The sequence below is a fragment of the Anolis sagrei genome, chromosome 2 (assembly GCF_037176765.1).
Source record: "Anolis sagrei isolate rAnoSag1 chromosome 2, rAnoSag1.mat, whole genome shotgun sequence".
Lineage (NCBI taxonomy): Eukaryota > Metazoa > Chordata > Lepidosauria > Squamata > Dactyloidae > Anolis > Anolis sagrei.
Window position 1 is genome coordinate 211888299 of NC_090022.1, and position 13914 is coordinate 211902212.

Consider the following 13914-nt stretch of genomic DNA (forward strand, 5'->3'; position numbering starts at 1 on the left):
CTTGTCGCTTTTCAGTCTTTTGGCTAAGATCATGTGAAGCAATTGGTGGCATTATGTAAGTGTGAATTTATCTAAAATCTAGATCAGTGTTTCTCAGCCTGGGGGTCGGGACCCCTGGGGGGGGTGTCGTGAGGGAGTGTCAGAGACCATCAGAAAACACAGTATTTTCTGTTTGTCATGGGGGTTCTGTGTGGGAAGTTTGGTCCAATTCGATCATTGGTGGGGTTCAGAATACTCTTTGATTGTAAGTCAACTATAAATCCCAGCAACTACAACTCCCAAATGTCAAGGTCTATTTTCCCCAAACTCCACCAGTGTTCACATTTGGGCATGTTGAGTATTCATGCCAGGTTTGTTTCAACTCCATTATTGTTTGAGTCCACAGTGCTCTCTGGATATAGGTGAACTACAACTCCCACCAAACCCTTCCAGTATTTTCTGTTGGTCATGGGAGTCCTGTGTGCCAAATTTGGTTCAATTCCATCATTAGTGGAGTTCAGAATGCTCTTTGATTATAGGTGAACTATAAATACGAGCAACTACAACTCCCAAATGACATGATCGATCCCCCCAACTCCACGAGTATTCAAATTTGGGCGTATTGGTTATTTGTGCCAAATTTCCCGGTTTGATTTTTGGTTTTACTGCCATTTTAATATTATATGGTAAATGAATGTATTGGCTGATGTGTTTGATGTTTTTAGATGATTTTACTGTTTTATTGTATTCTTTGATGTATATGTTGTTAGCATCATTGATGCCTATGTGAGGCCGCTCTGAGTCCACTTGTGGGGAGAAAGGTGGGATAGAAATATTTGAAATAAATAAAATAAATAAAGTGCATAAGATTTAAAGTGAAATGAATTATTTTAATTATTGAGACAGAAATTGTCAAAGCACCCTCTCTCTCTCTTTCTCCTCTCCCTTCATTAAGAACACAATTAAAAATTGAGCAATGATGGACTGTCTTTTCACAAAATTTAAAATTGTGGACATCTTTACATCCCAATCTTGGTGGGAAATTGAGATAAACAAACAAACAAACATAGTTGGTCCATGTCCATAGATTGTACAGCTACAGATGCAATCACCCAGAACTTGAATATATACTGGTAGTAATATTCAGTCAACCAACAGATTGATCAGCATATTTGATCATATTTGGTTTTATTTTTGACAATGGTGGTATCTAATGAAACACATGCACCTTCACCAAAAGAACACAGAGGGGCAAACCCTACCACTCTATCTCCTCAACAAGTGTTCCTTCTGGAACAGATCTGGAGAGGAACTACATGGCTATAGAAATGAGAAAGGCCTATTGCTTGATGCTGGCTTTCACTCTTTACATTGGAAAAGGAAGGGAAGGAAATATAGAAGGATTAAATCAAATGTATCAGAGCAAAAGATTAAATGGATGGCACATAAAAATACAACTGGAGTAAAGATAGCAGTTGACAAAGTAGACGTTAATTAGCTTGTTCTCTGCTTCTCTCCCTCCCTCACTTTCTCTCCCCCTTTTCCTGCCTCTCTTCTCATATTTATATCATCCCAATCATGACAAGACGATCTCCACCCTCACCAGTAGTTTATATAGGATTTCCTTGAGGAAAGGGTGATGATGACGGATGTTGGCTCATAAATGTAGTTTTAGTGATTAAATATCTGTGAGACCACACATGGTCAGCTATGTTTCACACACTCAAACACACAACCCATGCCTTGTGTCTTTGCTGGGGGGGGGGGGGACTGACAACAATAATGGATTGGAAGTCTAAGTAAATATTAACTTTTCAGTTAACCTATTATCACCTAAAATTGTTTCCAGAATATTTGGTATTCCCCCTTTCCTGTACTTTTCCTTTCTATAATAAACTTTTCCAGAGAAGACCATAGAAGATTTCAGCAAATCTCTTTCTTCCCACATATTTCCATCCCATAAATATCTAGAAGCAGAACAGCAATTTAACTTTGATAGCAATGTTGACTAAAAGATGGGAAAAGCAGAACTCCAACAGTTCATCAAGTCAGTCATGGGTGATCGCTTGTGGCTGAGTATGATCATCTTCTAGAGGTAGAGCCTTGGTGGTGGATTCATAAATGATTATGAAAAGCTATTCTGGAATCATATGGTCTTTTACAGTGACAACATAGATTTCCAGAAGGTGGTCACGACAAGGATTTGCTTGGCACATTTTTTCTTTTGTCCTGTATTCATGCCTCTTCAAAATCCACAGCAACACTGGTAACAGCTGACTTCCAGTTCCAATACTTGAGTGCCAGGGGTTCCCAGTTCTTGATGTTTATGTTTAAGATTAGCTTTAAGCCCATTTTTAAATCTCTTTTGCTGTCCATCAGCATTCAATTTTCTGTTCTTAAACTGAAAATAAAGTAACTATTTGGGAGATGGTGATTGGATATTCGGATGTTGTCAGTCCAGTGAAGTTGATGGTAAAGGATCATCACTTTAATGCTGGTCATCTTTGGCACATGCACAATGGAGGTCCTTCTTGCAGCAACACCAGAAACACTCAAAGTGGTCAGCTACTGGTCAAAGGACATTTAATAGAATACCAAGTCTGCAAACTTTGTGTTTTGTTTGTTTGTTTGTTTTTCATGCAATACAACTGTTTTGGTTCGCTCCTGACACGATAAAAAAAATCTTTGCTTCTTACAGAATACTGATGTTTGTCCACCTGTCTTCCCAAGAGATTTCGAAAGCAATACTGATAGAATCTTTCCAGAAGTCAAGAGTGATGTTTGTAGATGGTTCAAGTTTTGCAGGCGTAAAATACAGTCGAAAGGCTACTGTCCAGCACAGATGTAATCAGCAATTTATTCAATTTACCTCCCACAGAAAGCACCAAAACCCAGTTCAAGCTCCAAGGTGTAAACTCTGAGCAAAATTATTTTATAACTGATAAGACTTTTTCTGAATTATCAAATCTATCAGTTTGCCATTTGGAGCCCTTATCCAAAGTCCGCTTTACAACATTTAATCCGCCAGTTTTATGTTTTAGATCTCTGACAGTATCTTGGTATTTGGTATCATTTTCAACCACTGCATTTAGGCATAAGCAAAATTGGCTGCCTTGGATAATCTGATATCCTATAAAATATTTAGTTAACCAGATTGGCACTGCATTGTATGACTATGATATTGGATTACGTGGTTTTAATAATTGGTTTGAATGTTTGAGATGTTTTTAGTTGTTGGTTTTAATGTACATGTTTATTTTGTTGGATGTGTGTTGTAAATAATTGTACTTATACCATTAGTGGTAGTGATGCAATTGTGTAAAGTCTCTTTTTCTTTAGACATAGGACATTTCTGATAGCAATATAATTTTACCCCTGGCCTGATCATCATAAGGAATGGGACTCATCAGAAGGTCTGGCAACTGATTCACAAAAAAGAAATTAATTGCATTTATTCAGCTGCTTAGCTGCACAAAGATGTTTAAAAGCAGAGCGTGCATTCTTGCATAGCTTCAAAGCTGACACAATAGGACTGCATTCTTCATTTCCTTAATGTTCTGGAAGCTATCACAGACAAAGCGAGAAGGCATAATACACCATGAACATTCCTCACTGGAGGAGAAATATTTAGCTTTGGTTTGTGGGTTGGTCTGTTCTATAATACTCATCTCATGTGCCAGTTCTTAATTTATCAAACTAACTACCCAAAATGAAGTACCATTCCTTATTTTATTTGTTACAGAATTATGCATGGCACACACAACTCTGTAATATGACACCTATCTGAAAAACGATAGACTGCTCAAAACGATTAAGTGAGAGACCAAAATAAAGCACAGATAGTTCCTTTTCTTCTTCTTAAAGGACTTGGATCTCATGCATTGAAGTCTATTTCTAAATCCCTAACGTTTGGGTGGATTTCTTTCCCTTTTCAGTTTGAAATGCTTGCCCAGCACCACAGGAAAAGAAATGGCTATTTAGCACTCCTTTACATTCATAATTATATGCAGACCAGAAAAAGGAAAAAGGAGTTACACATTTACTACAGTGCTAATTCAAGGTCAGATTTTACTATTTAGAATATATTGTTACTGGCTAAGGGATTCAGCACATAATAACCTTTCCTCAATCTGTGAATGGGCAAAAGTTCACTTTTGGTTTCATAAATCAAGAGTGAACTGGCTTGATATAGGAGCAAAAAAAATCTTACTTGGTTAGGCAATTCTAACTATTGAGTATATCCATTTCACACAATCTGTGCTGTATTTGGTGTAGACACAAATATGAAACATGAAAACCATGATGATAAATTATGCCTAGGAAACTCTGTGTGAGCGAGAAAGATTGTTTTAAACAAGTCCCGGTGTGATTCTTAGCCATATTTAAGATTTCAAACCATTATTTGTTTCAAATGTACAGAGAAGACAGTGTCTGTAATTTTAATTTCTAACTAACTTCCCACACAGAATACTCAGATGTTACACCAAACATTGCACTTACAGTGTACTAACGTGCCCTGGCATGGACAGTTAGATTTTACAGCAAACCACAGTTTGCTCACATTATACATAGTTTGCAGACCACTTCAAAATAGTTTTTTATACCGTACTTTGGTGCTTGCTTGTAAAGTCTGGCTGAAATATCACAATCTCCCCGCAAATCTTTCATTCTCGGTTTAGTATTGTTTTAACAATGGCTTTATCTTCCACTGTTTGTTTTTAAAGTATGCTATATAGACTATAGGTTATTATGATGGGGGAAAGTTTAACTTTCCAATCTGGATTTGCATGCTTCCCTTCACAAGCAGAACCTCGATAAAGAATCTTTTGCCTTTCAACAATTAACAACATTATCCATGATTTGTTTAGAACTGGATTGATAATTATTTACGCGACACCAGGTATTCAGGTATATTAAATAGGTATACAAATTAAACATTTACTGATAACAAATTAGCATTTGTAAGGCTTGCTAAACTGGTTGTTTTCCTGTTTTAGGAAGGACAAACGAAGCAGTTTCTGCAGAAATTTCTGTAAACATTGCACAATAGAATCATGCAGATGGCTAAAACAGCCACTTTGACCCCTTTCCACACAACTGAATAAAATCCCACATTATCTCCTTTGAACTGGAATATATGGCAGTGTGGACTCAGATAACCCAGTTCAAAGCAGATATTGTGGGATTTTCTGCCTTGATATTCTGGGTTATACGGCTGTGTGGAAGGGCCATAGGTGATGTTCAGAAAACTTTTACTGTTGCCATTTTTTTGACACCCTTATACCCCAACCCGATTTGGGGTTGGGATCCACATTTTAAGAAGATGTGGTTTAGAACAAGCCAGTTTCAAAACAGACTATGGGCTAATTTCATAATGGTTGATTAACTACATTTCCAGATTCAGAAAACATTGTTTTTCAATATGACCAAATGCAGCCAAAAGACCTCATGTGTCCATTAGTGGCTGCTGAATTTGACAGTGGGTTTGTGACAGAAAGTGCGAAGAAGGCAGCTGTTTCTTGAACAGATGAAAGGACAGAAAATGACAATCTATATCAATAAAGTTCAGGCATACTTAAAGTGTTCCCAGGGATTTTATTCTGTAAGAGCAGAGCTAACAAATTTAACTTCACATGACGATCTCAACCATGCATTAGCATTGGTTGTGGATTGTTGAAGGGATGGAGTGTTGAATTTCGAAGAAACTGGATAGCTCCCTGCTGAATTGAGGAGTGGGACAAGGCCCTCTTCTGGAATCCACATGTTACTCCAAACTCTACAAACGATCTGGGACTAGCCTTAACATTTTTTTTTATTTATTAGAAAATAATATAATGCCTGATAGTGTAGAAATAAGTATGAAACAGGAAAACCATATCACAAACAGATAGAGTAAATCAAGAAAGACAGTCTTGAGTTTGGAGGACTTTAGCAGGGATATTAAAACAGGGCTTTTAGGGATCTCTCATTCGTAAGATTGCCATAAGTCAAGAAATCTCAAAGATTATTACCAGTGGTTCTGAAATGCCTTCTGCTAGTTCCTTCAATACTCTTGGGACCTCTTCGTATGATCCAAAAGGAAGGTACGTGGGGCTGCTTGTGGGAGCTTGCATGCCTGCCCTTCTCCTGTGATCACCCAGAGGGGTGGGAGAGGGTGCCTTGGCACCATTTCCCAACCCTCATCATATAGGAGAAAGGGTGGCAATTCGTGGCAACACACATTGTCCCTCTGCCAATTCCGCCATCCCATGGCTCTTTTATGCAAAAAGTGCGGGTTGTCTCATTGAAGCAACCCACACGACGTTTCCCTCCCCATAGTCTGGAGGAAGTGCCTTTCTGTGCCTCCTCCCAACTTTGGGAGGAAAGTAGGCAGGGCTTGCCATACATCGTGTGAAGGTGCATAGCAGGCCCTGTCAAAAACCTCCTTTGCTGCGGTTAAAGGTGGCAAAATGAGGCTTTTCAGCCCCATGTGAAGAGGTCCTTGGATGTAGTTCATCTGACCCTGGAGACTTGAATTTGTTTAGAGTTCAAGTCTCCAGGGCCAGATGAACTACATCCATCTGGCCCTGTAGACTTGAACTCTGAAACGGATAGATGACCATCTGTCAGGGATGCTTTGATTGGCTTTTCCCACATGGGAGGGGGTTGGACTAGATGACCCATGTGGTCTCTTCCAACTCTAAGATTCTATGATTCTATAAGAGAGTGTAAATAAATATATAGTTGCTTCACTGATTTCATTGATGGATCAGTCTTCTTCTCTTAAATGCTCCACTCCTGCCTAACCTATATGGCTATGATTTGATGATTCCTCACACCATTTCACATTATAATATCAGACATAGAAAAGAACATTTGAATCATATTTTTTCCAACAGGATTTTATTAAATTCTCACCAGCAGTGTACAGAAAACAGATGTGTTTCATTTATTAAATTTGGTGCCCTCAGTATGCAAGGATTCTCTCCAGGTCAGTACACGTATGCATAATTATACCCAGTGCTATCTCCTCCTTCCTAATTCAAACACTGAAATTGTGTGCACATTGGGTCAATGCAGATATATTTTCTTTGAAATAACACACTTAATTTGTAGGTTTTATTCCAGACCTCATATCTTACTTATCATGATAGCCTTTAAAACACAAAATGTATACAAGATGCACCTGACACTTGGCCAGTTCAAAAATTCAGGGAGTTGTTAAAGGCCATTTCAAAATGGAGGTCAGTTTTACAAGCTCACAAAGTCTTTGCTAACTTGGATTTGATTTGAGTTTAATATAATTTTTTGCTTTTGTACATGCCCATTCTATTGAGTTCCACTGCCCAATGCCAGAAACTTACTCTCACTCTGAAATGTTTCCTTTCTCCTAATTCAATAGTATTGGGGACGGTGGTGAAGGCATTTTTCTTCTTCTCTCAAATTCTATCATCTAATTGTATCTGCCAACCATGTAATAGGGAACATGAAATTATGGAAGATATAATCTCTCACCTATCTCTAGAATTGTATGGTGGAAGAGTGTGAATGTTTTAGGTCATGCTTTCAGCTTTTGCATATGTGGTTTGGTGTTTGTTGTGCTTTGCTTCTTTCATGTAGACCACATGGCAATCTATCACAATGTAAAAGGTAAACAACCTTGTTTTAAATGAGAAACTGAATGAACCTATATATTTCCAGGAAAGGATAATGGGGTGAGAAAATATTTTTTTTTCTTTTAGCCATCCCCTAACCATTTGCAGTGTCCAACCTTAATTTGCTGGAGGGGAAAAAGAAGAAATACCGTATTCCATCACATAATAGTTACCACCACAACATAATAGCTGTATCCCAATTTTTGGAATCCCTAAATGTTTTTTTTCCCTTTCCTTATGTAATTGTCACAGGTATTTATAAAACTGCGAAACTCCCTTTGCCCTTCAAAGACACTGAGCTTTCCCTCCTCTGTTCCCACCTCGAAGAAAGCTTACACAAACAAGGAGCTCCCGCCCCTCCTTTTCGTCTCGAGGTGTGTGTGTGTGTGTATACACACACACACACACACACACACACGCACAAAGTGGCAAACACAATCACCAGTTTTATTTCATCACATAATAGTCACACGCCCCTGTCTTCCAACCAAAAAAGGGATAAAAAGTGTGACTATAATATGATGAAATATGGTAAGAATAATAGGATCCTCTGTAACGACTACCCTGTGTATAGACACAGTCATATGCAAGTCTAATGTGCCATCACACCCAGATCCTATAAAAATAAAACTAAGATGTGATTCTCTCTTTGTCTGGGCGGACCGCGCGGGTCTTTCTTTAGAAGCTTGAGATTCCCAGCAACTGAGGCTACTACAGGTTTTGAACACCAAAACAGAATATTTATTTCTCAAAGTCCTTGCAGACTTGGCACAGCTTGTCAAAGTTACAAACAAAACAGTCAATTAGTGAAACCATAGAGATGATCTTTCTTTCCTTTTCCTTCAGTTACTGAGGTGCCTTCATCCAAATGGTAGAAAAAATCCTGAGATCTTTTTACCCAACCCTGAGCCACTATCTTTTAGAAAGTGTAGACCTTCCCTATTCCAGCCCAAGGTCAGTTTTGGAGATGAAGCAAATAGTACTAAATAACTATTTCCCAATAACTCAATATCTATCTATAACTCAATTGCTCAATCACTATCTATAGTATCTCAATCACTAAATTTATCTTTCTATCTATTTCTCAATCAGCTTCTTTATCTATATAACTCAATCAGCTTCTCTTTCTAAATAACTCAATCATATCTCAATCTAACTCAATCATTCTTACAATGGTTTTCTCAGAGTACCTGCCTGACCAACAGCACTTCTGAAGCTTTCTTCTCTACTGAAGGAGGAAGGGAAGATTCCAAAATGGGGATCTCATCCCCTGGAAAAAGGGCGGTCCCTACACCCAAATAGATACTTTTCTAAAGCAATAACTGCAGAGGGCCTGCAGTCTGGCTTTCCACATTCTGATACTGTTTAACTTCCAGGGTGCTGCTGGGACTGTAGCAGCCCTGGGGAAATGCAAAAGAACACTATCCCATGCAATTAAAGGTAATGCAAACTATGCTCCTGGAAGATGGAACATCTAATGTTTTATGTAGTATTTGGGGTACCTATTTGCAAGTAAACTACATTACAGGAAGACACCAAAGTAGAAGGGTTCAAATGGAAAGGTGGGACGGTTGCCCATGACCAAGTCTGCTGCCACTTCAAGTGGAATATTTGCTCCTCCTTTTTCTCTTCAATTTATTAGACCTGGGCTGATCTTTGTTGATCAACAACAATAAGACCTCTCAACCTCTGAGGATGCTTGCCATAGATGCAGGTGAAACGTCAGGAGAGAATGCTTCTAGAACATGGCTATATAGCCCGAAAAAAACCTACAACAACCCAACAATAAGACATATAGGAACAAAGGAATAGGAATAAAATGAAATAAAATCTGTACATTGCTTGAGCTTGAATCTACAGTATAAAGAAAAGCTATTTACATTCTTTCTCAAAAACACTGTAATGGATGAGGATTCTGAAGAACATGGATTCTGAGAGCTGAGCTTTCACGTTGTGATGACTTGATGTTGGCCCTTAAGATTGAGGATCCTTTGTGTTATGGCTCCCTGTCCCTGGAATTCCATCTTGAAGAAAACCCAGCTAGTTAACTTCCTTTTGATATTCAGAAGTCTTGTGAAGAGTTTCTTGCTTAAGAAGGAGTTTTGGAATCTAAAAGGCAGGAAAACTGGTTTTGATTTAATGCTGCTTGCATGGGCTGTTGATTTAAGGTTGAGTCATGTAGAAGAATGTTTAGATGCGCTTTGATGTTCTTTTGAAATGGTTTGGATTATATGAGTAACATTTGTCATAAGTGGCTTTGGAAATCTAATGGGACAAATTTTAGTGGGATATTAATTTTAAAATGAATAAAATGCATGACAGCAAGCTAAGTAGGTGCAAATATAACCTAGTCTGCTATTGATAATGCACACATGGTTGTTTAGATGGCTAAACTAGATATGACACTAAATGCATGAAGTTCCATTTTAAAATAGTGGCTGTATTTAAAAAAGAAGTTACCGTAATAGTGTGTATGTGTGTGTGTGGGGGGGGGGGGGGGTAGTTTCCTTAGGATCACAAGACATGGATGATCATAATCTTTTACTCCCATGCTGTGGTTCTGATAAAAAAGCAATCCCCTTAAGGTACCATAAACCCAAAATGCAAAGTTTCTATTGGTACCACCAAAGAATAAGGCGAAAGAAGCCAGATTATAGGAAGGAAAGAGTTCACTTTCCTTGTAGTAGCTATTATCTTATTCTAAAATAAACTTCAAGTTATGAATTTAGCAATGGGTCTAATTTGTTGCTATACTGACACTAAACTAAAGAAAAACTCCTCTAAAAGTAGAAGTTCAGTATATTATTTTAAGTGTGGTGTGGTGAATCTGTATTTTTATTTATCAAAATGCCAAAAGTCTTATCTTTACTAGGTAAGTAAAGTCTCAATTCTTACTATTTTGACATTTTGTTTATGCATTGAAAACACCTATTGCTCTTGCTGATAAAGAAAGTATTAGTCTATTTACACTGGGGCAAAAAGTTCTCATGAAACTTGAAAATTCTTTTGATGAGGTGCTTTGACTTTGTTGAGAAATTCTTGCTTGTCAAGGATATGAAAAATTGACTATTTGGAACATCCCCACAGTGTGTGCATTTGTTTGTGTCTGTGTCATATTTGTATTTATGCATATCTCCGATAGCACATGTCTAGATAGGTTGACAGACAGATAATCTAATAGACATGAATTAAGTCATTTCTTCTGCTTTTGTAACTTACGTTGAAGTGAAAGGATAACCACTCAGGCTCAGAGAGCCTATGAGTTGTTTTATTTTTTATTGGCTGTGAATATACTGCTTGGGTTGAGGGAAGAATGACTTAGGAACCATCCATTGCATGGCCTGTTTTACTACAAACATATTTGAGAACACTGTGTCAGGCCATTAGGCCTGCTGGACGGTTGCCTGCAGAAAACAGGAACCTTTGTCCCCCAAGTTCAAAATGTAAACACAGTTCAGGACACCCACTGCTTCTTTATGCTATGATATGGGGCTTGGCAGGCAGAATTCCTGCACTGCAGACACAACAGGCATTTAACTACTTACTTGCTGCTCAAGCAGCGTCTCAGGGAGTAAGAAGCACCTCCTCCACATGTACGGGAACATTCACTCCACGAACCCCAAGCATCCCAGAGAGTATCACGATCTTCCTCTGATCGAGCAGTTCGAGAACTCTAGGAAACAAAGGAAGAAAGTAAACAAAGCATTGGAAAAAATTCTTGCTGTTTTCCCATGCCCACTGGAGTTTTCTCAGACAGCCTCCATCCTATCCAAAATTCTAAAACACGACAACTTTTGGATCAAAATAACATGTGGATGGCCAGTATGATTGATGCAGACCTGTGTACTTTGATCCCTACATTTGGTCAGTTATACTCACAATTGACTAGGATGAGAGGTAACAGGCGTGTGTGGGTTGGGAGAGATGTGTGCTACATTTCATACAATAGTTTCATATGTGGATAATACATAAATCACTTGTGATCAGTGCTTTCTACCATACCAGTAGAAACTGTGAATTGCCTGGGTCGAATTTGAATTCACATAACAAAATCATAGAGATGGGGCAAAATCTGTATTACACTCAAATTGCATGTAGATGTTTGTGTATGTCTGTGTGAAGTGTCTTTGCTGATCAGTACGTCCTGCTATCTCTGTAAAACAGAATGCCATCTTACTTGGGATGACTAGAGCTATAGTTTAATACATTTGGAAGATAACTGGGTTGGGATGCCTGCTATAAAAGATCCCAAAACATCTTCTGACAGGTTGGAGAGAAGGCCAGCTTTGGAAACCCTGAAAGTACTTAGCAGACAATCCAAGGGGGGGGGGGGCTTCTAGATTTCTAAGAGAGCTGCCTTTCTTAAAGCCATGCTGTTGGGCTTTGGATAATTGAAATAGGTGATCAGACACTTGCTAAATCTAGGAATGAAAGAGGCAGTTGTCAGAACTACACATCTGTAGAGAAATATCAATTTTGCATTTTCTAGGACTCACGAAGGACAGGACAAAAACCTTGCCATGGAAAAGTACACATTACCTAGTCTGGCAAAGCATTTCTGAGCGGGATGCACACAGATTCAAGCAATCATTTGAAAAATGCACACAGCTAAAAATAACATGAAGTCTTGAAGTACTATAATGATCAACACATTTTATTATGGAAAAAGCTTTTGTGGGCTATAGATTACTTCTAGGATGCATATAGCTGTCAGATAAATACTTGGATGAAAAGATAGAGGACTGTAATAGGTGGAATTAAGACTACATGTGAGTGATCTATAGTATGATGGGAGAAGTCAATTATTTCTTGTTTGTACATGTTGGTGGGTGCATCTGTGAGATGTTTGTACAGATATACACATTTTTGTACAGTCCCTGTAATCCGCCCAACACTCTATCTGGTCCTTGATTTTTTTTCTTTTATTTTAGATCGAAGAAACAATATTTCTTCAGACTTGTGTGGGCAGTGGTGACCAAATTTCCCCACCAGGAACCTGCATAGAAAGACAGATACAATGTGGTTTGGGATAAAAAGAGGCCACAACTTGTTTATTGGTTACAATGAAAAACAGGGTTGGCAGCCATGCATGAGCCCTGGATGAAGAATTGGTCAACCCAATGCTGACCGATGCTGCTTCACAATAGTAGCGGTCCTTAGCTGTGAGCCGATTGTTCCCGACTTGTGACACCAGTACTGCTGCACCCCTATGCCACCAGGACACTTCCCACTCATCGATAAAGGGAGGAGATATGCAAACCGGATCCAGGGCCCATGTCACATGCCCACAAGTTGTGACAAAAGAAAATGCTAAGCAATCAAACAATAAATGCATAGAATGATACAATTTCAGGGTGGGAGGTATGGGACAGCTGAGAGGTGACTGGCCCCCAGAACAAAGTGGGGCCCACACGCAGTTGATCTGGTTGCAGGTCGGAGCACATCCCTGATTGGCTGCCTGGCCAAGCACGCCAAAAAGCACAGGGCGCTGGGGCTCCTTGGGAAGGAGAACCCCAAACAGAGGATGGCAGGTGAGGTGCACCAGCTTCTGCAACCTCCCTGTTCAATACGTTTATGCCACATCTAAAGACATTCAGATGTGATGCCAAATAATTGTTTGGTTTCTTCATATGCGTAGTTTCTACCTGGTTTGGTAAAGCCATCATTTGCTATAGACCAATAAGATGTGGTTAGTACTTATTCCCCAAACAAGGATTTCAGACCAACTTCACATCATAGTGTATCTATGTTTTGAGGACTAGAACTTATCTTGAGTGTCTGGAGCATGAATGGGCAACTACTGGAATCTATGGGGTTATAACAGGTCCTTGGAGGATTATATACCCCTTCCGCCCACCACATAAAAAAGATCCAAAATTTCTTTTGCCACTATATGCTCCCATATACAGTCTATTGTCATGATTTGGGGGTGGATGTTAAGTCCAGACTTAATTTCCTTTAAAAAAAAAAAAAGATCAGATGCAGGTAACATGGTGAAAATATCTCTATACACTCCAGGCTGTAAGGCATTGGTAACGTTTTGTAGCAGGAAAAATGTTTTTCAAACTTTTTGGGACTTCCAGTTCCATTTTGAGGAATACCTGGAATTATTGTTTTCTTACTTCTAGACACTGAGTACCATAACAGGGGCTCACGTAACTCAGTTTTCAGCATTGTGATGCCAAACACAGTCCTTAGGTATGTGTAAGGAGCCATACATGTGATCTAGTGTGTTCTTTAAAACATATACACAACATTATAAAGGAAACTTGCAGTGGCCTGTGGCTAAATCCAGTAAAAT

At 38.8% G+C, this 13914-nt stretch overlaps 1 protein-coding gene across 2 annotated transcripts in view; it reads right to left on the minus strand.

The window, feature by feature from the left end:
* The window catches only part of ADAMTSL1 (ADAMTS like 1), a 650838-nt gene that overhangs the window by 272303 nt on the left and 364621 nt on the right, over positions 1-13914 (minus strand). For both annotated transcript variants that reach the window (XM_060762426.2, XM_060762428.2), the window contains one exon: positions 11159-11286. In XM_060762426.2, coding sequence (XP_060618409.2) covers positions 11159-11286 — 128 coding nt within the window. The remainder of the gene's footprint in view (positions 1-11158; positions 11287-13914) is intronic.